Consider the following 25,732-nt stretch of genomic DNA (forward strand, 5'->3'; position numbering starts at 1 on the left):
CTCCCTTCTCACTGCGCAGGCGCGGCCGGCCCGGCGCGCAGGCGCGGCGCGTGCCTCCCTCCCTCTGTGCCCCTCCCTCCGGCGTCTACTCTACAACCGGGGTAGCCCCGGCTCCCACGTGACCGGGCGGGGGGATGGGGATGGGGGGGCGCCCCCCGGCGGACACAATCCGGACCCTATTACTCTTTATTTATTTATTTTATTTGTACATATCTATTCATTTTATTTTGTTAATATGTTTTGTTCTCTGTCTCCCCCTTCTAGACTGTGAGGTCACTGTTGGGTAGGGACCGTCTCTAGATGTTGCCAGCTTGCATTTCCCAAGCGCTTAGTGCAGCGCTCTGCACACAGTAAGCGCTCAATAAATACGATTGAATGAAAGAATGTTGCCAACTTGTACTTCCCAAGCGCTTACTACAGTGCTCTGCACACAGTAAGCGCTCAATAAATACGATTGAATGAATGAATGTTGCCAGCTTGTACTTCCCAAGAGCTTACTACAGTGCTCTGCACACAGTAAGCGCTCAATAAATACGATCGAATGAATGGGCCCCCCACCCTCGGCCACCGTGTTTCCCAAACATTTCAGAGGGCGGTGTTTCGCCCTAAGGTGTTCTTCCCAAGCGCTTAGTCCAGTGCTCTGCACACAGTAGGCGCTCAATAAATACGATTGAATGAATGAATGAATACGAATGAATGAATGAATGAGGCCCACCGTCTTTCCCAAACATTTCAGAGGGCGGTGCTTCGCCCTAAGATGTCCTTCCCAAGCGCTTAGTCCAGTGCTCTGCACACAGTAGGCGCTCAATAAATACGATTGAATGAATGAGTGAATACGATTGAATGAATGAATGAATGAGGCCCACCGTGTTTCCCAAACATTTCAGAGGGCGGTGCTTCGCCCTAAGGTGTACTTCCCAAGCGCTTAGTCCAGTGCTCTGCACACAGTAGGCGCTCAATAAGTACGATTGAATGAATGAATGAGCCCCCAGCCCTCGGCCACCGTGTTCCCCTTTTAGACTGTGAGCCCACTGTTGGGTAGGGACCGTCTCTATGTGTTGCCAATTTGTACTTCCCAAGCGCTTAGTACAGTGCTCCGCACATAGTAAGCGCTCAGTAAATACGATTGATTGATTGATTGATTCCCCCAACATTTCAGAGGGCTGTATTTCGCCCTAAGGTGTATTTGGACGAGGTGGGGGGGGGGGGGTCATTTCTTCCTCTAGCGGCCCACACTGTGTTTTTTTTTTCACGGACATCTCCCCGCGGAGTGTTGTTTTTTTTCATCCACAAGGAAGGAATTTGGTGGTGGTGGTGGGGGGGGGGGGGATGGAGGGGGCGTGGTGGGAAATCTCAGCCTCCCAGGCTCTCGATCAAAGCATTCCGCTAGTCTGATTTATTGCCGGCTTTGGGGAGGGTTTCTTTTTTTTTTTTCTTCCTTCCCTTCTTCTAACCTGGCTGCGTTCAGCCATTGCTCGGCTCGCCGGGATCCGCGGGGTCGGGGTGGGTGGGTGGGTGGGTGGACTCCCTCCCTCCCTCCCTCCCTCTTCCCACTCCCCTCCCCTCCACCCGTCCATCCCTTCCTTCCCCCTTTCTTCTTCTTCTTCTTCTCCTCCTGCTGCCGCCGCCGCCTTCCCCGTGTCCGTCCCCGTCCTCCGCCGGTGTCCGGGAGGAGGAGGGGGCTCCCGGTTGCCATGGACGGCCCGGTCCGCAGGAAGCGGCGGTCCCGGTCGCAGCGGGACCGGGCGCGGCGTTCCCGGGGCAACGGGCAGGCCCCGGGGGGCTCCGGCCGGGCCTCCTCCTCCTCCTCCTCCTCCCCCTCTCCCTCCTCCTCCTCCTCGTCGTCGTCCTCTCCGTCCTCTCCGTCCTCCCCGGACAATGGGCAGCCCCCGGCCCGGCCCCGCCCCCGGGCCCCGCGCAGGAAGCGGCGGGACTCCACCTCGCCCGAAGAGGACATCATTGACGGCTTCGCCATGGCCGGCTTCGTCACTCTGGAAGCCCTGGAGGTAAGGGGCCACCCCCTTCCCCCTCCTCTCCCCCTCCTCTTCCTCATTCATCCAATCAATCAATCATCAATCAGTCAATCAATCGTATTTAGTGAGCGCTTACTGTGTGCGGAGCACTGTTCCAAGCGCTTGGGAAGTCCAAGTTGGCAACATATAGAGGCGGCCCCTACCCAGCAGTGGGCTCGCAATCAATCAATCAATCGTATTTAGTGAGCGCTTACTGTGTGCGGAGCGCTGAAGTTGGCAACATATAGAAGCGGTCCCTACCCACCAGTGGGCTCACAATCAATCAATCAGTCGTATTTAGTGAGCGCTTACTGTGTGCGGAGCACTGTTCCAAGCGCTTGGGAAGTCCAAGTTGGCAACATGTAGAGGCGGCCCCAACCCAGCAGTGGGCTCGCAATCAATCAATCAATCGTATTTAGTGAGCGCTTACTGTGTGCGGAGCACTGAAGTTGGCAACATATAGAAGCGGTCCCTACCCAGCAGTGGGCTCGCAATCAATCAATCAGTCGTATTTAGTGAGCACTTACTGTGTGCAGAGCACTGAAGTTGGCAACATATAGAGACTGTCCCTACCCAACAGTGGGCGCACAATCAATCAATCAATCGTATTTAGTGAGCGCTTACTGTGTGCGGAGCACTGTTCCAAGCGCTTGGGAAGTCCAAGTTGGCAACATATAGAGGCGGCCCCTACCCAGCAGTGGGCTCGCAATCAATCAATCAATCGTATTTAGTGAGCACTTACTGTGTGCGGAGCACTGAAGTTGGCAACATATAGAGACTGTCCCTACCCAACAGTGGGCTCACAATCAACCAATCAATCGTATTTAGTGAGCGCTTACTGTGTGCGGAGCACTGTTCCAAGCGCTTGGGAAGTCCAAGTTGGCAACATATAGAGGCGGCCCCTACCCAGCAGTGGGCTCGCAATCAATCAATCAATCGTATTTAGTGAGCGCTTACTGTGTGCGGAGCGCTGAAGTTGGCAACATATAGAAGCGGTCCCTACCCAACAGTGGGCTCACAATCAATCAATCAGTCATATTTAGTGAGCTCTTACTGTGTGCGGAGCACTGTTCCAAGCGCTTGGGAAGTCCAAGTTGGCAACATATAGAGGCGGCCCCTACCCAACAGTGGGCTCACAATCAATCGTATTTAGTGAGCGCTTACTGTGTGCAGAGCACTGTTCTAAGCGCTTGGGAAGTACAAGTTGGCAACATATAGAGGCGGTCCCTACCCAACAGTGGGCTCACAATCAATCGTATTTAGTGAGCGCTTACTGTGTGCGGAGCACTGTTCTAAGCACTTGGGAAGTCCAAGTTGGCAACATATAGAGGCGGCCCCTACCCAACAGTGGGCTCACATCAATCAATCGTATTTAGTGAGCGCTTACTGTGTGCGGAGCACTGTTCTAAGAGCTTGGGAAGTCCAAGTTGGCAACATATAGAGGCAGTCCCTACCCAACTGTGGGCTCACAATCAATCAATCAATCGTATTTAGTGAGCGCTTACTGTGTGCGGAGCACTGTTCCAAGCGCTTGGGAAGTCCAAGTTGGCAACATATAGAGGCGGTCCCTACCCAACAGTGGGCTCACAATCAATCAATCGTATTTAGTGAGTGCTTACTGTGTGCGGAGCACTGTTTTAAGCGCTTGGGAAGTCCAAGTTGGCAACATATGGAGGCGGTCCCTACCCAACAGTGGGCTCACAATCAATCAATCAATCGTATTTAGTGAGCACTTACTGTGTGCGGAGCACTGAAGTTGGCAACATATAGAGACTGTCCCTACCCAACAGTGGGCGCACAATCAATCAATCAATCGTATTTAGTGAGCACTTACTGTGTGCGGAGCACTGTTCCAAGCGCTTGGGAAGTCCAAGTTGGCAACATATAGAGGCGGCCCCTACCCAACAGTGGGCTCACAATCAATCGTATTTAGTGAGCGCTTACTGTGTGTGGAGCACTGTTCTAAGAGCTTGGGAAGTCCAAGTTGGCAACATATAGAGGCAGTCCCTACCCAACAGTGGGCTCACAATCAATCAATCAATCGTATTTAGTGAGCACTTACTGTGTGCAGAGCACTGTTCTAAGAGCTTGGGAAGTCCAATTTGGCAACATATAGAGATGGTCCCTACCCAACAGTGGGCTCACAATCAATCAATCAATCGTATTTAGTGAGCGCTTACTGTGTGCGGAGCACTGTTCTAAGCACTTGGGAAGTACATGTTGGCAACATATAGAGACGGTCCCTACCCAACAGTGGGCGCACAATCAATCAATCGGTCGTATTTAGTGAGCGCTTACTGTGTGCAGAGCACTGTTCTAAGCGCTTGGGAAGTACAAGTTGGCAACATATAGAGGCGGTCCCTACCCTACAGTGGGCTCACAATCAATCAATCGTATTTAGTGAGCACTTACTGTGTGCGGAGCACTGTTCTAAGCACTTGGGAAGTACAAGTTGGCAACATATAGAGACGGTCCCTACCCAACAGTGGGCGCACAATCAATCAATCAGTCGTATTTAGTGAGCGCTTACTGTGTGCGGAGCACTGTTCCAAGCGCTTGGGAAGTACAAGTTGGCAACATATAGAGGCGTTCCCTACACAACAGTGGGCTCACATCAATCAATCGGATTTATTGAGTGCTTACTGTGTGCAAAGCACTGTTCTAAGCACTTGGGAAGTACAAGTTGGCAACATATAGAGACGCTCCCTACCCAACAGTGGGCTCACAGTCTAGAAGTGGGAAACAGAGAACAAAACCAAACATATTAACAAAATAAAATAAATAGAATAGATATGTACAAGTAAAATAAATAGAGTAATAAATACGTACAAACATATGTACATATATACAGGTGCTGTGGGGAAGGGAAGGAGGTAAGGTGGGGGGGTGGAAAGGGGGAGGAGGGGGAGAGGAAGGAAGGAGCTCAGTCTGGGAAGGCCTCCTGGAGGAGGTGAGCTCTCAGGTCCTTGAAGGGAGGAAGAGAGCTAGCTTGGCGGATGGGCAGAGGAAGGGCATTCCGGGCCAGGGGGATGGCGTGGGCCAGGGGTCGACAGCGGGACATGCGAGAATGAGGCACAGTGAAATAGTATTTATTGAGCGCTTACTGTGTGCAGAGCACTGTACCAAGAGCTTGGGGAGTACAAGTCGGCAACATATAGAGACGGTCCCTGCCCAACAGTGCGCTCACAGTCTAGAAACTTCTCCCAAGTGCTTAGTACAGTGCTCTGCACACAGTAAGCACTCAATAAATACGATTGATTAGAAACCTTCCATCACCCGGGCCAGGGGCTTACCGTTGGGGCGGGGTGAGCAAACCAGACAGCCATCCCCCACCAAAATCGATCCATCAAGCCATCCTATTTATTGAGCACTTTGGGCATGCAGAGCACCGGATGGTGCGCTCAGGAGCATCCAGTACAGCACAGCAGTTAGCAATCATAGCGTGGCTCAGTGGAAAGAGCCTGGGCTTTGAAGTCAGAGGTTGTGGGTTCAAATCCTGGCTCTGCCAATTGTCAGCTATGTGACTCTGGGCAAGTCTCTTCACTTTTTAGTACAGTGCTCTGCACACGGTAAGCGCTCAATAAATATGATTGATTGATTGATTTTCTGGGCCTCAGTTGCCTCATCTGGAAAATGGGGATTAAGATTGTGAGCCCCCCAGGGGACCAGCTGATCACCTTGTAACCTCCCCAGCGCTTAGAACAGTGCTTTGCACATAGTAAGCGCTTAATAAATGCCATTATTATTATTATTGTTATTATTGATGGCTTCACTATGGCCGGCTTCGCCACTCTGGAAGCCCTGGAGGTAAGGGGCGACCCCCTCCCCATCCTCCCCCATGGATCCCCATTGATCCATCAAGCCATCGTGTTTATTGAGCACATTGGGCGTTCAGAGCACTGGATGGTGCGCTCTTGAGCGTTCAGAGCACTGGATGGTGCGCTCTTGAGCGTCCAGTACAGCACAGCACAGTTAGCAGACACGTCCCCTGCCCACAGAGAGCGTCCCTTCGACCCGGGTCCCACCCCTCGGGCCCCCTGGATGTCGATCCCACCCCTGGCCCGGCTCCTCTGCTGGGCTTGGCGCATCTAAACAGTGCTCGCCCCCCCCGGAGTCGTGGCTTCGGGGGGCTGTGGCCGGGTGGGGGGCTCCCGGACCGCTGCGGCCTTGAGGGTCACACCAAGCCTTCTCTCGCTCCCCCCTCCCCGGGGGGCTGGTGGGGAGGGGGCGTCTTTTCCCGGCTGGCCCGGAGGGCCCCACACTGTCCTCCTTTCTTCCACTCCGAGATCCCTCTGCTACCGGACTCAATGGACAGAGAGACAGGGAGGGAGAGAGAGAGAGAGGGAAGAGAAAAGAAAACAGGCATAAAAATCCCTTTCTGACATTTGATGGGCTTCTCACCCAATTGGATGTCTCCTTTTTCTTTCCTTCTTTCTTTCTCCAAGTAGTGTGCATGCGTGTGTGAGTGTGTGTGTATGTGTCCTTTTCTTTATCCCTTGAGCACCTGCAGCGATGCTTTTCCAAAGGCGCTTTTCCAGCCGGCTTGGCCCCTTCAGCCTCTCCTGGGAGGTGGGGCTGGACGCTTGGGGAAATCCTTTTGGCCCGGACACTGGGTGGGAGCTGCAGAGGGACCTGGAGAAGGGGGTTCCCCTTTCCTCTCTTCACCCTTCCTCTTCCTCCTCTTTTGGTCCTTGGAGAGAGAGGGAGAGGGAGAGGAGAGACTCTCTCCTCTCCCTCTCTTCCTCTCTCTCTCTCTCCACTGACTTTCCCCTGGTACACTTTCCTATGGCAGCTTCCTGGCAAGGGTTACTAGTTGCATTTTGTGTCTGATGCGATGTCTTGGTGATGGAAAGGGAACTTTTCCTTCCCTTCTTTGTGGCTTCGTGTTTTCTTGTTTATGGTGGATTTGCGCACGTCCATGCACACGTGTGTGTGTATATATGCCCTGGCGCCCACATTTGTTAATGTCAGAGTCACCGTCTGTCCTTGAGGGGTGAGGGGATGGGCGTCCAGGGTGCTCCTGGGCGGGATTAAGGGTTGAAATAGAGACAGAAGGAAGATGTGCTGCCCAAAGTTTTAGTCTTTCCTGCTGTAACTGGTGTCCGTGTGGAGAAAAAAATAAAACTCGATACTGGTGATTTCAACCCCCCAGAACTGCCTCCGAATCCCCCCACTCCCTGCCCCACCATTGGACTTCCAGGATGCTGAGGGGCATCCTCACTTGTCGAGGGTCAGAGGGTCTCTGTGGACCGGGGCTCCGGTCCGTTGTTAAGTGGGAGGATTGGGGGGCGGCAACAGCATCCTCTAACGACTTCCCTTTTTCTCGGTCTCTTCCCATCCCCTCCCTCCATCTCTTGGCCATGCGAGTTGGCTGGAAATAGGCAACAAAAGAGTGGCTTCTCTCATCCTTCCACCTAACCGTGTCCGGACTTCCTTCAACCAACATGGCTGGGGACGGCCGGGCGCCCTCCTCCTCTGCCCCCACGATTCTGCACTAGCCCATGAGTGGGGTTGGGGGCAGGAGGTCTGTCCTGGCGATAACTGGAGGCTGGGCAGATTCTCCTAGTCCACTGCTAGTACCACTTCAATGGCGATGGTCACCAGGGAGGCGAGAGGGCGGTTGCAGGGTCTGGGATGGTTGGGTGGTTGAGAAGTGACAGGCAGACTGCTAGGACTTTGCCAGCAGCATTGTTGGTTGTGGGGAGAGAGGATGGGTAAGTGAAGAACCCCTGGAAGGCCAAGTTCATACTGAGCTCCCATCACCACACTTCCAGTTCAGCTTTTACAGGGAACTTCTCCAAGGTTCCCACTGGCCAGAACAACCAATTCCCAGGGCGCCGACCTTCTTGGTGGAGATGGGATGAGTCAGGGGGTGGGAAGGGGGGCTGCCGCTCTGTCCCGGGCCTCTCCTCCATCGGGAACAGTCATCCTTCGTCCGGTAGGTCTGGGATGTGGGGTTCTCGGGGAAGAACCATGAGCTGTGTGATTTGGAAAGTTGGCGTGTGATGCCTGATAAGTGTGAAGCGTTTGACGGGCTTCAGGGGTGTGTGTGTGTGTGTGTGCGTGTGTGTGCGCACACACGTGTATGACTGTGTGTGCATGATCCGGAAACCACGTGCATGTGTTTGCGTACTTGTGTGCTCACCAGAACCCAAGTGCACGTGTCCAAAATGCTGTGTAGAAATCAGTCCATGCTCAGACCTTCCAGCAAGCGTCCGGCAGGTCAGCCAGTCTCCAGAGATGGAGGGAGGCAGCGGGTGGGTCTTATCTGATGGTCACGGGGTGGGGCGGGGGCTTCGGATTTCGTTTAGTTCTGCGTTGGGGCTATTCGAGTCTAGAAGCCGAGCCACGTGCTCCATTTCAGGGGGTCCCTCACTTGTGTCCTCCGTCCTCATCCTGTGAAAAACAGTTATTGGTGGTGAGAGACATGACAGAAACCCTTTAACTGGTGAGGAGTAAGTGGGTGACTGATTTTGGGCCTGTTAGTTTTCCCTTGATTTATATGAGGGGTTTTTTTGTGTCTTTGTCTTTGTCTTTTGGACAAATCGCTCCTAATTGGCCGTAGGGCGTGTTGCATTAAACAATCCAGTCCAAACAGCAGTTTTAGCACTGAGCTTTTGGACCCTTTGGCCCATTGAGGCCAAGAGCTGTTTCCAGGTTGTTGGAGTCTGTATGGAGAGTTGAGGCTGGAAATGACCAGACCAAGCAAAGGGAATGGTCGGGTCCAGACGTATAAACAAAAGAACCCATTTCCCTTCAGAGGAGGCATTGCCCTGAGTAAAGAAGATGCCGAGTAATGGCACAGACCAAAAAACCAAATAATCCAGCTCCCTTGGAGGAACCCATTGCCCTGATAAAGACGAACACTGAGTAATAGTACAGTTGGATAAGCAAAAGAACCCAAATCCCTTTGGAGGTAGTATTACCTCAGTAAAGAAGACCACTGAGTAACGGTACAGATGAATAAGCCAAAGAACCAACTTCCTAGGAGTCCGTCATTGCCCCAGTAAAGAAGACTACTGAGTAATGGTACAGACGGATAAGCAAAAGAAGCCAAATCCCTTCAGAGGGAACTTTGCCTGAGTAAGGAGGACTTCTGAGTAATGGTACAGATGGATAAGAAAAAGAACCACCTCCCTTTGGAGGGACATTGCCCCGAGTAGTGGAACAGACAGATAAGCAGAAGAACCCAGCTCCCTTCGAAGGCGGCATTGCCCCAAGAGAAGAGGACCATGGGCCGAGTAATAGCAGAGACTGGTCTGGTGTGTTAATGTCTTTGAGGGCCTGACTTACCCAGTGCCTGGTTTCCACGCCCAGACTTTGGTTCTGGTCCTCGTTAATGTCGTCCCTCACTATACGAGCCACCAGGGGTTCACTCAATCATTCAATCGTATTCATTGAGCGCTTACTGTATGCAGAGCACTTAACTAAGTGCTTGGGAGAGTACAGTACAACAATTGACAGACATTCCATGCCCACAACGAACGGGAAGTTTAGAGATGAACTTACAGTCTAGGGGTGTGGGTGGCATCACCAGTGCAGTGACTGGATGGCGCTGGGCTCTAGATGTGGCGAGATGAAGCGTGGTGACCTCCAACCTCCTCACTGGGGTGGGGACAGGTGACCGTCCGACGCTCTCCTTCCAGCCCCGAGGGCTCCTAGGCCCTCCTGTATTGGGTCTTCTCCGGCTCCGCAGGGAGAAAAATACACCAGCCAAGGGTGGAGCCCACAGGGTGGAGGCTTGCTGGCCTGTGGTCCCCGGGGGCCACCCCAAGAAGACCGTTCAATGACTATCTGTCGACAACTGACCTCTTGCCAAGAGCATTGGACCGGGTGAATGGGAGAGCATGGAAAAAGTAGCAGACACGATATCTGCCCTCAGTTTGCAGACTAATAGGAAAGAGAGGCAGGCACAAACTGCATCCCTTCAGTGGAAGGAGGAGGAAAACCGGCTGTAAAAGAATGGAAAGAGAAATAATTGCGGGATCCGGTTCAGTCAGTGTCTGATAGTGGGGACAGAGGGCTTCCTGGAGGGCATTCTGAAGCTGGGTGGGTGGGGAGCAGGAGGGAGTTCAAGACCGATGCAACGGCTCTGGCAGCAGCACCGTGGACCCCGGGCGGATGACTTCGATATGTCAGGGCCCCTCCCTCCCATCCCACTTGAGCCCCACACATCCCTGAGAAGAATTAAATTGTCAAGTTGCAGGGAGGGCAGAGCAGGGCCCTTCCGAGGTTCCGGGGCTGGGTGGTCTTGGGAAACCAGTTTGGAACCAAAACAGTGTGTCCGTACCAAAGGACGCGTGGTGCTTGAGGCATCAGCGTGGCAAGTAGCTTGCACTTCAGAGGGCTGTGCATCACCCAGCACGCACATGCAAGTGTACACACTCGCTCCCAGAACCCAGGATGCTCTTCAGGTCAGAGGTCCGGCAGGTGAGCAAGGGGCTGGACCCCACTCCTCACATCAAACAGAAACTCCTCACCATCGGCTTTAAAGCAATCAATCACCTCCCTTCCTCCTACCTCACCTCACTACTCTCCTACTACAATCCAGCTTGTACACTTGGCTCCTCTCACTGTACTTCAATCTCGTCTGTCACGCCACCGGCCCCTCGCTCATGTCCTCCCTCTGTCCTGGAAGGCCCTCCCTCTTCATAACCAACAGACAATGACTCTCCCCTGCTTCGAAGCCTTGTTGAAGGCACCTCTCCTCCAAGAGGCCTTCCCTGACTAAGCCCTCCTTTCCTCTTTTCCCACTTCCTTCCGCATCGCTCTGACTTGCTCCCTTCATTCATCCCCCCTCCCAGCCCCACAGCACTTATGTCCATAGCTGTCATTTATTTATTTTTATTTATGTCTGCCTCCCCATCTAGACTGTGAGCTCATTGTGGGCAGGGAATGTGTGTGTTTATTGTTACACTGGAATCTCCCAAGCGCTTAGTCCAATCCTTTGCACACAGTCAGCGCTCAAATAAGATTGACAGAGCGACTTGGAGACCTCGCTTCCCGGGACGTGTCAGTTGGGGCGGCTCACCCATCCGTTGCTGGGCCCGGGGCGGATCATCTCTAACTGTTTTTTGTCCCGGAGGCACGTGGGTAGCCCTCGACCAGAGAGACGGACTTTTCTGTGAGCCCGGCCACTCACGATGGGCGGCTTTAACTCCGAAGTCAGCCGAGGATGCGGACTGTATCTACCTGGGCACCGGGCCGCTGGGGCCCGCCAGGGTTTAGGCAGGTGGGTGCCAACGGGAAGACCCCCATGAGTTTCCCCAAGGAGGCAGCTGCATGGAACCCAGCCAGCTCCCATCCTCCTCCCTAAGAGGGCTTGGGGCCTGCATCATTAGCAGGATTGTTCTGATAATAATGATAATGATGGTATTCGTTAAGCACTGACTCTGTGCCAGGCATTGTTCTAAATGCTGGGGTAGATATAAGGTAATCAGGTTGGACGCAGTCCCTGAGTCCACAAAGGGCTCACAGTCTTAATCCCCATTTTTCAGATGAGGTAACCGAGGCCCAGACAAGTTAAGTAGCTTGCCCAAGATCACACAGCAAACAAGTGGCATCGTGGGGATTGAAATCCAGGTCCTTCTGACTCCCAAGCCCATGCTCTATCCGCTAGGCCCTAGGGACTTCGCTACTTACTCCAGCTCCACAGCGCTTATGTAACTATATCAATCAATCCGTCATACTTATTGAGCGCTTACTATGTGCAAAGAACTTTACCAAGCTCTTGGGAGAGTACAACAGAACAGAATTGTTAGACACATACCCTGCCCCCAGTAAGCCTTATACTCTACGATTTTCCCTATCCGTAATTTATTTCAATGTCCATTTCCCTTGGTAGGCTGTAAGCTCCTTGTGGGTAGGGATCGTGTCTACCAACTGTGTTATACTCTCCCAAACACTTAGTACATCATCATCATCATCAATCGTATTTATTGAGCGCTTACTGTGTGCAGAGCACTGTACTAAGCGCTTGGGAAGTACAAATTGGCAACATGGTACAGTACCGCTGATCGATTGTCGGGCCCAGCTTCTGGCCCTGCTCCAGAAAGTGGGTAGCTACACTGGGGGTCGGGGTGAGCAGGGCCACCAGCCATGCCCCAGAACGTGGGCAGCGACACCGGTTAGAGGATGGTGGACCTGCACGTGTGACCCCTTCTTACGAGCGGAATCGTCTCTGTGCCGTGATCGGAAGCAATACGGAAGAGGCTGCCCACAGAAGGCGGTCCCTCAGCCGTGGATGGAGGTTGGCTATTGGTGACTTTTCAGGGTCCTTCTCCAGCCCCGGAATCACGATGCCACCATTGGGCAGGGGTGTCATTCTCTCTGCTTGGCATCATTCATCATCAGGAATAGCGGTGATTGCATACTGGCTGCGTGCAGGGCACCAGACTGGACATCAGGCTGCGAGCCGCCAGCATATGGGCACCGTCATGAGCAGTGACGGCTGGCAGGAAGCCAGTGTGGGTGCCCGAGGCCAGGGATGGATTTGGTGCTTGAGGGCTCTATCAAATGTAAAAATGGTCGATCTCTGCCTGCGGTGAGTTCCAGCGAGTTGGGGCATGGCACGGCACGGTGGGCATGGGGACGTTCACTGGTTGATTCAGAGAGGAAATTGGGGGTGCCGAGAGCTGGGAGAGGCCCAGTGGTGGCTTGGGATCCCAGGCACCCGGGTTGCTGCAGAAGGTCTTCGCTGGGGAGGGGGGCAGTGGCAACTGGAGGCGAGCTATTTATTTTATTTTGTTACATGTCTATTCTATTTATTTTATTTTGTTACATATCTATTCTATTTATTTATTTTATTTTGTTAGTATGTTTGGTTTTGTTCTCTGTCTCCCCCTTTTAGACTGTGAGCCCACTGTTGGGTAGGGACTGTCTCTATATGTTGCCAATTTGTACTTCCCAAGCGCTTAGTACAGTGCTCTGCACACAGTAAGCGCTCAATAAATACGATTGATGATGATGATGATGATGACCCGGGCACCAGGATTTATAACTGTCCAGAAACGTGCTGGGAGGTGCAATGTCACACTCTTCTTTAGCTAGTGGTGGCGGTGGTGTTTCCTGATAGAGAGCCGCCAGTGTATGCGGCCCTGTACTGGGAGCCAGAGCCAAGGTCCCCCAGGAGGAGAATTAGCCCAGTCCCCAGGTTAGCCACAGGCCCGGCTTTGTGCGCTCTCTTCCCGAGCCTCTTGGAAGGGCCCAGGCAGAGGTGGAAGCACCTGCCGGTGCGGGAGGGAGACACGGGGACCTCGTCTCCTGGCTCCTGGTGGGGCTGAGCCCTGGCAGGGGCCCTAAGCTGGAGTTTGGGAAGGGAGGGAGGGAGGATGCAAGTTCTGAAGTTCCTTCAAGCCCAGTAGTCCTAACCTTCCTAATAGTATTTGATAAACGCTTATTCTATGCCAAGTACTGTACTAATCCCTTGCGTAGATACAGTCCCCCGCACTGTAGATACTAATCCCCTGCATTGACCCCTAGCCCTTCTCTTGCCTCTGGCCTGAAAGACCCTCCCTCCTCAAATCCGACAATTCCTCTCCCCGCCTTCAAAACCTAATTGAAGGCACATCTCCTCCAATAATAATGATGTCATTTATTAAGCGCTTACTATGTGCAAAGCACTGGAAGAGTCCTTCCCAGACTAAGCTCCCCCATTCCTCATCTCCCATTCCCTTCTGTGTCACCTTGACTTGCTCCGTTTGCTCTTCTCCTCTCCCAGCCCCACAGCATCTGTGTACGTAGCTGTGATTTATTTATTTGTATCGATGTCTGTTTCCCCCTCTGTAGACTGTAAGCTTGTTGTGGGCAGGTAATGTGTCTGTTTACTATTGTATTGAACTCTCCCAAGTGCTTAGTACAGTGCTCTGCACACAGTAAGCACTCAGTAAATGATTGAATAAATGAATGAACACAAAGTAACCAGAGTAGACACAGAGACGCAGCGTGGCCTAGTGGATAGAGCACAGGCCTTGAAGTCAGAAGGACCTGAGTTCTAATCCTGGATCTGCTGCTTGTCTGCGGCGTTAGCGTGGGCAAGGTACTTCACTTCTTTAGGCCTCAGTTTCCTCGTCTGTAAAATGGGGATTAAAACTGTGAGCCCCACGTGGGACAGGGACTGTGTCCAACCCAATTTGCTTGTATCTACCCCAGCACTTAGTACAGTGCCTGGCACATAGTAAGCGATTAGCAAATACCGCTATTATTATTATTATTTGACTTGCCCAAGGACATTTGCTTACTGGCAGACCTTGAGATGGAGCCAGCTGAGGAGGGTGGCCTCAGAGCACCTGATGAACACCCAGCCTGTGCTGTGGATGTCTGTAACCTGGGTGTTGTGCTACACTTGATAGTTCACGAACCTAAATTCAGTCAGTTGTATTTATTGAGTGCTTACCGTATGCAGAATGCTGTACTAAGCGCTTGGGAGAGTACAGTGCAACAATATAGCAGACACATTCCCTGCCCACAATGAGCTTTCAGTCTAGTCCAGCCACCAGTTGGTCACTAGTCTTCCACCGCATTTGTGGCCAAGTAGAATTCATCTGTAACTGCAGAGATCACGTCAGTGGCCTGTGCCCAGAGGCAGGGGGTCAGGGGAGGGGAGAGGTGCTTCGTTCCTCCACTTTGGCTGCTCCTTGGCTTGCAGTGCGGGGCTGGGATTTGGGAGACCTTGGTTCTGTCCCCCAGCCTGTGGGAAAGTCACCTCTCTGAGCCTCCGTTTCTCCATCTGTAAAATGGGGCCAGGGTCCCTGCTGTTAGGCTGAGTGCCCTGTGTCTAATCCCTTAACCTCGTGTTGGTCTCAGAGTGAGCACTTAATGCCATCATTATTATACTGTGGGACTGAGTGCTTGAAAGGGCCCTGTCCTCAGGGAGTGTATTCTTTGAGGTGTTAACAATCAATCAGTCAGTCAATCAGTGGGGCACTAAATGGGATTGTTTGTTTATGGATTTTTAATATCACTTAGTATGAGCCCAGCACTGCTCTAAATGCTGGGGTAGATGCAAGGTAATCAGGTTGGACACAGTGCCTGTCCCACGTGGGGCTCACAGTCTTAATCCCCAGTTTACCGAGGAGGTAACTGAGCCACAGAGAAGTGAAATGACTTGCCTAAGGTCATGCAGCATGGGAGTCAGAAGTCTGTTCTCCATCCACTAGGCCACATTCTTCTCTTAAGGGAAGGGATATGTGCCCTAGGTTAAATACCAACAACTAGGCTTCTCCCCAAGCCTGTTCCACCGTCAACTTCCAAATACGTCAGCCCTGCTATAGCATTCGAAAGAAGCTGGTTGACCCAAGGGAGAGCGCATGGACTGGAGAGTCAGGAGACCTGGGTTCTGATCCCAGTTCCATCATTAGCTGTTGTGTGACCAAGGGGTGGGGGTGGACTTTTCTGGGGTTTAGTTTCCCCATCTGTAACATAGGGATGAAAGACTGTCTGACCTAATGATCATATATCTACCCCAGCGTTAAGCAAAGTGCCGTTCACATAGTAAGCACTGAACAACTCCCACAGCGATAAGTGCACCTTCTGCATCTCAGCTGTGGTCTGGGGTCTCGGGACCAGCTGTGGGGACCTTCCCTGCCCTGCCCCTCTCGGAGCTATGGCTGTGGACATTGGTAGACGCTCCCCAGCTCTGAGCTGACTCACCCCTCTCCTCTCCTGCGGCTCTGACCCCAGGACCCCGCCGTAGTTCCCTTCTCCAGGCTCGCCCCCATGTTGCCCAGGTCCCTTGGACAGATTGGGGAGGGGGCGGAGGGGTCAGGGCACTACCTTGGATCCCCACAGCTTCTCATTACCTGCGACAGATCAGAAAGGTTGGTTCTGCCCGGCCATAAACATCTCGAGCTACTGGCCTTTCCCAGGTAGCCAATGACAGGACACCCCATTTCCACCAAGGCCATTCTTGCGGATGGCTCCACTTTCCTTGGCTCGGGTTGTGCCTTGACTCCCAATTGAAGTCTTTCTGGGCAGGCCCTCCCTCTCCGTGGCTGGGCATCCGCATTCCTGGGACCCGGGTCCTCTTCCAGCTGCCATTCACTTGGCCCAGCACGGGGTAGAACATAAATGTTTCCAGCTTTCCTCTCTGGCTCGACAGGTAGAGGTAGTGGATGCAATTCCTGCCCCCGGGAAGCTTACTGTCTCCTGTGTTCAGGGCACTGAACTGAGCTCTTGAGAGTACAGTAAATTAACACAATCCCCGTCCTCAAGGAGATTACAGTCTGCTAGGTGCAGAGCACTCTGCTGAGCACATAGTGTAATAATAATAATAATGGCATTTTTTATTAAGCACTTACTATGTGCAAAGCACTGTTCTAAGCGCTGTGGAGGTTACAAGGTGATCAGGTTGTCCCACGGGGCACTCACAGTCTTAATCCTCATTTTACAGATGAGGATCAGGCACAGAGAAGTGACTTGCCCGAAGTCACACAGCTGACAATTGGTGGAGTTGGGAATTGAACCCATGACCTCTGACTCCAGAGCCCATGCTCTTTCCACTGAACCACGCTGCTTCTCTAGTCCAGTAGAGTTAGTAGACAAGATTTCTGCCCTCAGGGAGCTTAGTCTACTGTGTGCCAAGCACTGTACTGAGCGCTTGGGAGAGTACAATAGAGGTGATAGACACGATCCCTACCCTTAAGGAGCTTACATGTTATGAAGTCGGCATTGCTCAGATTCTTTACTCTCCCTGCCCCGCTTTGCGTAATATTGAACAAATCTGCGCTCGGTTTTGTGTGTCAGAGAAATTGTACTGGGGTCCAGTTGAAGGTTGATTCAAAAATATCGATTAATTGGAGGAGAAGGCAGATAACCTCCAGGAGAAGGCCAAGGGCCCTGGATTTCCACTTTCTCTAAAACCTACAATGATGGGACTGCCGTCCTGAGGGAATTCGCTCTCTCTTAGCGGAGTCTTATATGGAAAAAGAGACAAGGAGGCAAAAAAGAAAACAGCACCAGGCACTACAGACATGAAGCACAGCAACACAAGGGACAACTTTTTTGTATGTCCAATGCGGGGAGACTGTCGGTCCCACAGTAGGCCATCCACACGCTCATCGGCAAAATTCACCATCAGTATCACCTTCTTCGAAAACAGGGAATGACTGTTTCAGTGATAGGGAAGTCGGTTCGTTTTGCTACCATCTCTTAAAATTACTGCTTTCCGGTGACTCAACGGTCCTGGTTTCTCTCCGGGTGAGACCCTGGGCCGCATCTTCTCCGAGGAAAATCTTCTCTGGGACATTCTGAAAAGAGGCTAAGACGTTACCGACTTTGGCAGTTGTGACTTTAACAAGCAAATGAGCGCTGTCTCTGCTGCTGGGATGAGCTGGTGAAATGTGTCACAACAATGGAGCCCTCTTTAACCTCAGGGAAGGAAAGATATTTATCAAAAACAAACACAGAATGCTCTGTTCTCTACTGAATTGCAGGGTAGCTATCTGTGGATCAGCTCTGTCTCCTTTTTGGCCTGCTGTGTGGGAGAGAGAGACTCCTTAGTTGATTGAGGAGGCCGTTGGAGGTTGGTGATGATGGAGGTTGAGGAGGCCGTTGGAGATCGGTTGTGGGAGATGTCACCGGTAATTGTGGAGTGGCAGCTGTGGGGCATAGAGTTTGCTCTGCTTGTCCTGCCTGTCTGGGCACTGAGAAGAGAAAGTGGAGGTGCCCTCTCCCCTCTCCCTCTCCGTCATCTCCCCAAAGCCAGGGAGAACTGCTGAATCCCAGTCTTTCCCTCTGAGTGGATTTCCTTCATCCCGCTGGGCCACCGGTAGCCTGTGTGGCTCCAGACGTTGATAATGGAATCGATGTCCCCTTGTGCACTGGGTGGAGCATAGTTCAGTGGGTGTCCATTACCCGTGTTAACCCATTGGAGGCCCTTCACCTTGTCCCTGTTCTGGGCTCATCTTCCGGACACTGGCATCGTATTCCCAATCAATCTGTGGACCCATGGTAGTGATTTTTTTCATGGCATTTTATTCAACGCTAATTATGTTCCAAGCATTGTACTAAGCACTGGAGTAGGTCTAAGCAAATCGGAGTAGACACAGTCCATGTCCCACATTCCATGCCCACAGTGAGCTTACAGTCTAGGGGACAGGAGCCTTTCAGCTCCGCTCAGGATAGAGGGCAGAAATCGGGCCTATCGACACTAGTGTGCTCTGAGCGCCCAGGCCAGTGGTCTGTGCAAGGTGGGTGTCCAGTCCAGCACTTTGGGGATGGGGTAATGGAAGCAGAATGTTCATTTAACCTGCTGCACACACTGGAGCCCCTCAGAGCCCCTTCATCCACCTCAAATCAGGGCCTTTGGCTGCTGGACTGCTGTGAGGCCAGTCCCCGCCATCCTCTGCCGTCCCTCCCCCCTCCCTCCACACCGCCGTCCTCCCCACCCTCACAGCCTTTGCTGGCTGAACTGTCAACCAGCCAGGAGTGGGCTGACCCCGAGAGGATAGCCCAGTCAGCATCTGGAGTGCCTGGCAGTGCCCCGGGCTCAAGCCAAAGTGGCCATTAATTCTGGAACTGTGTCCACTCACGCTCAGTCGTTCACTGGATCATGAAATATTTCTTACCTTTTTATGTGCTCCTTTTCTACAGCAGAGACTCCTCCTTCTCTTCGTCCTCCTCTCCCTCCTCCTTCTCCTCCTACTCCTCGACCTCTTTCTCCTTCTCCCCTTCCTTCGCCTTCCTCTCCCTCCTTCTCCCCTCCCAAATCTCTCACCGAGGCGGGCTTGAATTGGCGGGTCTCAAGCCTGGCCAGGCCAGGCAGCTGTGGGGCATAGAGTTTGCTCTGCTTGTCCTGCCTATCTGGGCACTGAGAAGAGAAGGTGGAGGTGCCCTCTCCCCTCTCCCCCTCTGTCACCTCCCCAAAGCCAGGGAGAACTGCTGAATCCCAGTCTTCCCCTCTGAGTGGATTTCGTCCGTCACCCGTGTTAACCCATTGGAGGCCCTTCACCTTGTCCCTGTTCTGGGCTCATCTTCCGGACACTGGCATCGTATTCACAATCAATATTGGTTTTGCCAATAACTAGGCCAGTGTATCTCACAAGTGCAGGAGAAGGTGAAGTCAGGAAAGCCGTGACCCTTGAACCTTGTCTGCTGAAGGGCTGCTAGCCTGGCTGGAAAAAGGAACACGGTCTTGAATTGCCCAGAGATAAACCCAGTTCTGGGTCTCTCCCTCGGGTCACTCCTGCCAACGGAGACAGGCAGAGATAATAATAATAATAATAATAATAATAATAACAATAATAATAATAATGGCATTTATTAAGTGCTTACTATGTGCAAAGCACTGTTCTAAGCACTGGGGAGGTTACAGGGTGATCAGGTTGTCTCACGGGGGGCTCACAGTCTTAATCCCCATTTTACAGATGAGGTAACTGAGGCACAGAGAAGTTATGCGACTTGCCCAAAGTCACACAGCTGACAACTGGAGGAGCCGGGGTTTGAACCCAAGACCTCTGACTCCAAAGCCCGTGCTCTTTTCCACTGAGTCACGCTGCCTCTCTACAGCAAAGGCACATCCTGGGGGCTTCCCTGTCTCCCTGGTTTGGGGCTCGGTAGGGCCCGGCGGTAGTGAGGTCTCTCCACAGAGGACAGACGCGGTCTTGCGCATTTCAGGGATCTGGGAGCAGAGATGGAAAGGTTCTGAGTGAGGGGCCGACTTCCAAGAAAATCGACCCCTGACTTTACCCACGAGGAAGTCCCTTGTCCAGCACCGGGCCTGGGAGAGAGGCGGGGGCTTGAGTAGCCGGACCTCAGGGGAGCACGGAGGAGCTTCTGGCACTGCAACTCCGTCACTGTCTGATGATGGGGCCGGAGGAATCACCCGTCTCCCCTGGTGGCCCTGACTCCCAACCCTTCCTCTGCAAGCTCAAGTCTCCTCCTGCCCCCAGGGAGTCCGACACAGACACGCCCCACCGCCCACGCCTTCTGCTCAGTGGGCCCAATACGGACCTCCTCATCTCCCCTCCCAAATCCCCCGTTCCACCAACTTTCTGTCACAGTTCATTCGATCGTATTTATTGAGCGCTTACTGTGTGCAGAGCACTGTACTAGGTACTAAGCGCGGTTGACCATGCTGCCACCCTCCCGCCTCTAAAGGCCACAGCCTTGGCATTACCCGTTACTCCTAGTGCTCATTCAATTCTCACTTCCAATCTATCACAAAATTCATCTCATTTTTTCTCTCACCCATTTCCAGAAAAGGACCCTTTCTCGATCCAAAAGGCTGCTATGCTGGTCCAAACTGTCATCATATTCATTCAGTCATTCATTCAGTCGAATTTATTGAGTGCTTACTGTATGCGAGAGTACTGTACTAAGCGCTTGGGAAGTACAGGCATCAGTAGCATCATTATAAATAAATAGAATTAGATATATACACATCATTAATAAAATAAAGTCATATCTCTGGTTGACTACTTCCTCAGCCTCTTCCCTGACGTCCCCGCCTCCAGCCTCCATCCCCTCCTGTTCATCCTGTGCTCTGCTGCCCAAATCATTTCTGTAAATCATTGGTATATGAGCATCTCCCTGCTCCCCCAAAGCCTCCAATGGCTTCCCGTTCACCTCCACATCAAGTAGAAACGTCTAACTGCAGCTTTTAGGCACTCAATCAGCTCTCTCTCCTTCCTACGTATCCACTCTCTACTCCCACTAGCACTTTTCATTCCTCTCAAACCAACCCACTCAGTGTGCCTCATCCTCATCTCTGTCACCACCAGCCTCTTATTCACTGCCTCCCCACTCTCTGGAACCCCCTTCCCCTTCGAATCTCCCCGGTCTGAGCTCTCCCTCTTCACACCTCCCCCAGGAGGTCTTCCCTGATTCAGTTTTCTTCTCCCCAACTCTTTACCCCTCAGCTACTGCTGCAGCGCTTCCGTGGCACCTCTGCACTGAGGCACTCAGTCGATCAGTCAGTGTTATTTATTGAGTGCTTACTTTGTGCAGAGCACTGTACTAAGCACTTGGGAGAATACAATACAACAGACTTGGCAAAGATGTTCCTTGCCCACAGTGAGCTTACAGTCTAGAGACGAGCCTACACTCATGAGAACCTGTACTTCTTGATTTACTTTCTGTACTGTGTAAGCTTCTCCTCATCCACTTAGCAATCCTTCCATTCTCTTCTTCCTCTTCCAGTCTGGGAATTATTTTACTGTCTCTCCTGCTAGACTGGAAGCTCCTTGAGGATAGAGATCGTGTCTACTAACGCTATTGCACTTTTCTGTTTGCACACCGTTGTCGGTAAACTCCTGGAGGGCAGGGATGGGACTCTGAGGTTCCATAATATTCCACCTCTTTATTCTATGGTAAATGACAGACAATCATGAGAACACATACCCGGAGTGCACTTACCTAGTTTATGTGCTGGAACGCAGCGAATGCTGCGTAGGCGCATCCGGTTGGCCCTCCAGCCCCTTAAAAGAATCACAGGCTCCATGGAGGATGTAACGCAGCGTGACTCAGTGGAAAAAGCCCGGGCTTTGGAGCCAGAGGTCATGGGTTCAAATCCCGACTCTGCCAATTGTCAGCTGTGTGACTTGGGGCAAGTCACTTAACTTCTCTGTGCCTCAGTTCCCTCATCTGTAAATGGGGATTAAGACTGTGAGCCCCACGTGGGACAACCTGATCACCTTGTAACCTCCCCAGCGCTTAGAACAGTGCTTTGCACATAGTAAGCGCTTAATAAATGCCATCATTCATTAATTAATTAATAACCAAAGCTTGGGACAGAAGCGCTCCGAGAAGTGTGAGGACTTGGGAAGCAGCGTGGCCTAATGGAAAGAGCACGGGCTTGGAAGTCAGAAGGACCAGGCTTCTAATCCTGGATCCTCCACTTGTCTATTGTAGTGATTTTGGGTAGGTCACTTAACTTCTCGGTGCCTCAGTTTCCTCATCTGTGAAGTGGTGATAAAGACTGTGAGCCCCATGTGGGATAGAAACTGTGTCTTACCTTATTTGGCGTAATGGATAGAGCCCAGGCATGGGAGTCAGAAGGACCTGGGTTTTAATTCCGGCCTCACCACTTGTCTGCTGTGTGACCTTGGGCAATTCAGTTCACTTCTCTGTGTCTCAGTTCCCTCAGCTATAAAATGGGAATTGAGACTGTGAGCCCTATGTGGGACAGGGACTTTGTCCAACCTGATTAACTTGTATCTACCCCAGCATTTAGTACAGTGCCTGGCACAAAGTAAGCACATAAAAAATACCATCATCATCATCATCATCAATCGTATTTATTGAGCACTTACTGTGTGCAGAGCACTGTACTAAGCGCTTGGGAAGTACAAATTGGCAACATATAGAGACAGTCCCTACCCCCTTTACTATTATCTACCCCAGCACTTAGTACAGTGCCTGGAATATAGTAAGGCCTTAACAAATACCATATTTATTTATTATTTTTTTAAAAAAGACCCGAGGGTGTAGGCGGCACAGAAGTGATTGAGCGAGCCTCTCTGGGAAGACCTCACTGCTTCTCCTCAGAGGTCTGAGGCCCAATTCCCCTGAACCCATCCCAGCACTCAGCACAGTGCTTGGCACATAGGAAGTGCTTAACAGATACCACCATTACTATGTTTATTTTTTGATCTTTCTGGAAAGATGGATCTTGCCCCCAGCATCGGTCTGTGACCCTCCACCATGAGGACCTGGCCCACTCCCCCTCCTCTGATCCCAGGTCAGCCATGGGAGGCGTGAGCAGACCCCAAAGAGCCGCCTGTGGCCCCCGGCTGGGGGGCTTGAGCCGCAAGCAGTGGCTCCAGTCCCTCCGATTGCCCGCCGGGCTGGATTTTTACAGGCAGCCTCTCCCTGCGGCTTTGCCAATTACCCAATTATAACACACATTTGCACATGTTTTCTTATCATCAGCTGCTGCTCTCTCCCAATGTCCCCCCTCCATCTGAGGATTTGAGTCACTGCTCGTCTTGTGTCTTTAAATAATGTATTAGGGACATTTTCAAGCCCGTAAGTGCTGCCTTAATGAGAGCGTGAAGATTTTAATGGGGCTAGATTGCTTTTCATGACATTTCAGAGTGACTTAATTGTAACAATGTTGAGGGGCCGCATTTTCAAGTTTGCTCAGTCTGTCTGTGGCGGCGGGGAGCCGGTCCGCTCTCAGGGAGGGTTGGTGAGATCAGGCGAAATAGAGGGTTCGCGCTCAGCGTCCGTTCGGGGAAGGCCCGGGGTGGCAGGGCTGGAGTGGCAGGTTTGGGGTTGGCAGATCCAGGGCCGTGGGCCCAGGATGGCGGGCCCGGGGCAGCAGACAGAAAGAAGCAGTGTGGCTTAGTGGATAGAGCACAGACCTGGGCGTCAGAAGGACCTGGGTTCTAATTCCAACTCTGCTACTTGTCTGCTATGTGCAAGTCACTTCACTTCTCTAGGCCTCTGTTACCTCATCTATAAAATGGGGGTAAAGACTGTGAGCCCCAGGTGGGACAGGGACTGCGTCCAACCTGCTTAACTTGTAGTAATAATGATAATAATGATGGCATTTATTAAGCGCTTACTATGTGCAAAGCACTGTTCTGAGCGCTGGGGAGGTTACAAGGTGATCAGGTTGTCCCACAGGGGGCTCACAGTCTTAATCCCCATTTTACAGGTGAGGTAATTGAGGCACAGAGAAGTTAAGTGACTTACCCAAAGTCAACAGCTGACACTTGGCAGAGTCGGGATTAGAACCCATGACCTCTGACTCCAAAGCCCGGGCTCTTTCCACTGAGCCACGCTGCTTCTAATGTTGGTATTTGTTAGGCGCTTGCTATGTGCCTAGCACTGTTCGAAGCGCTGGGGGGGATACAAGGTAATCAAGGTTGTCCCACGTGGGGCTGACAGTCTTAATTCCCGTTTTACAGATGAGGGAACTGAGGCACAGAGAAGTGAAGTGACTTGCCCAAAGTCACACAGCTGAGAAGTGGCATAGCCGGGATTAGAACCCATGACCTCTGACTCCCAAGCCCGGGCTCTTTCCACTGAGCCACGCTGCTTCCCCATTGCTCTGAACAGTACTTGGCACATAGTAAGTGCTTAACAAGTACCATAATTATTGTGATTATTGTTATTAACAGACTCAGGGCAGCAAGCCCAGGGCAGGGTGGTGTCAGGACTGCCACAGGCACGGTCTCAGCAAGAGAAGAGCAGGCTGGTACTTCAGGGATCCTTTCAGGGATCAGGCCCTCACAGCATGGACTTGCGAGTCAGCAGGACCTGGGTTCAAATCCCGACTCCTCCATTTGTCTGTTGTGTGACCTGGGACAAGTCACTTCACTTCTCTGAGCCTCAGTTCCCTCATGTGAAAAATGGGGATTAAGACTGTGAGCCCCATATGGGACAGGGGCTGTGTCCAATCCAATTTGCTTGTTTCCACCCCAGCGGTTAGTACTGTGCCTGGAACATAGTAAGCGCTTAACAAATACCACTATTACTAGTAATAGTCCCACTGTTGGGTAGGGACTGTCTCTATATGTTGCCAACTTGTGCTTCCCAAGCGCTTAGTACAGTGCTCTGCACACAGTAAGCGCTCAATAATAAATAAATAAATACGATTGATTGATTGATTATTATTATTATTATTCTCCAAGCCCCCCGCGGGGGGATGCAGGGTGGCCGGGAGGCTGTGGTTGGCCCGGCTTCTCCTCTGAGCTCTGGGACTGCCGCCTCGCCCTTCTGGTCACCGGGAACTCGAGTTCCGCGTTTGAGCTATGGCTCTCAGCGATGGGGGGTGCTGAGCGTTCAGCTTTGGGATGAAAACAGCCAATCTAGAGGCTGGTGGGGCCGGGTCGGTTTCGACCAGGGTCCGGACCCACCCCAGGGCCAACTTCCTCTGACCTGTGTAATCCGGAAAAGTTGCCGGCGTTCCCATACTGAAAATGCACCAAGCGAGGCAAAGCACCTGCAGATGCCTTGTCCCTAGGCTTCAGAGCTAGAAAGTTGGCAAGGCAGGATTCAAACTCAGCTCCTGACTTTGAATACCGGCTGAAATGAATTTTCCTGGTTTGGATGGCTCCTCTTGAATTGCCTCAGCACAGGAAGAGTTTCTGACTTCGTGTGTTTAGTTTGGGGGGACATAGAGAGGTGTGTGTGTCTGAGCTCGCGTGTGTATGTGTATATGTGTAAGCACGGGTGCTCATGCTGTAGATGGTGACTTGAGAGACTTATTAATTGATTCTACACCTTAGATTGCATGCCTTTCTCATGGGGATTTTGTGAAGATTAATATCCACTGGATAATTTAAGGTTTGCAAAACGCCTTGCATTCCTCCGGGAGAGGTTACGTAAATGCAAATCAATTACACGGCTCTCGAATTTAGCCGTTCATCATATTTTGGTGCCTTAATTAAAACCGAACCGTTGGTAACGGAGCTGATTAGGTCAGGCTCCATCCCTCAGGGAGCCTGGAGGAGGTGGCGGCCCCTATGACCCGCCTGACCCCTCGGGCTGACTCTCTTTCCATCGGACTCTTGGGGGCTCAAGTGCATGGCTGTTGGGGGGCCACAGGGCCTGGGAGGGGAAGCATCCATGACTTTGGGGAGATTCTCTGCACTCTCTCCTCCTCTGCCCTCCCTTCTACGTTTTCTTCAACTCACTTCTGCTTCACCCTGCCGTGCTCCCTGGATTCATCCCCTCTCCCACAGGACTTATGTACATATCTGTAATTAATTAATTTATATTAATATCTGTCTCCTCTTTTAAAATGTGAACTCGCTGTGGGCAGGGATTGGGTC

At 52.0% G+C, this 25,732-nt stretch overlaps 1 protein-coding gene across 1 annotated transcript in view; it reads left to right on the plus strand.

Moving 5' to 3' along the window:
• Positions 1-1,694: 1,694 nt before the first annotated feature.
• The window catches only part of AUTS2 (activator of transcription and developmental regulator AUTS2), a 171,753-nt gene continuing 147,715 nt past the window's right edge, over positions 1,695-25,732 (plus strand). The window contains exon 1 of the mRNA XM_038758859.1: positions 1,695-2,006. Coding sequence (XP_038614787.1) covers positions 1,695-2,006 — 312 coding nt within the window. The remainder of the gene's footprint in view (positions 2,007-25,732) is intronic.

This window comes from Tachyglossus aculeatus, chromosome 17 (assembly GCF_015852505.1).
Source record: "Tachyglossus aculeatus isolate mTacAcu1 chromosome 17, mTacAcu1.pri, whole genome shotgun sequence".
Lineage (NCBI taxonomy): Eukaryota > Metazoa > Chordata > Mammalia > Monotremata > Tachyglossidae > Tachyglossus > Tachyglossus aculeatus.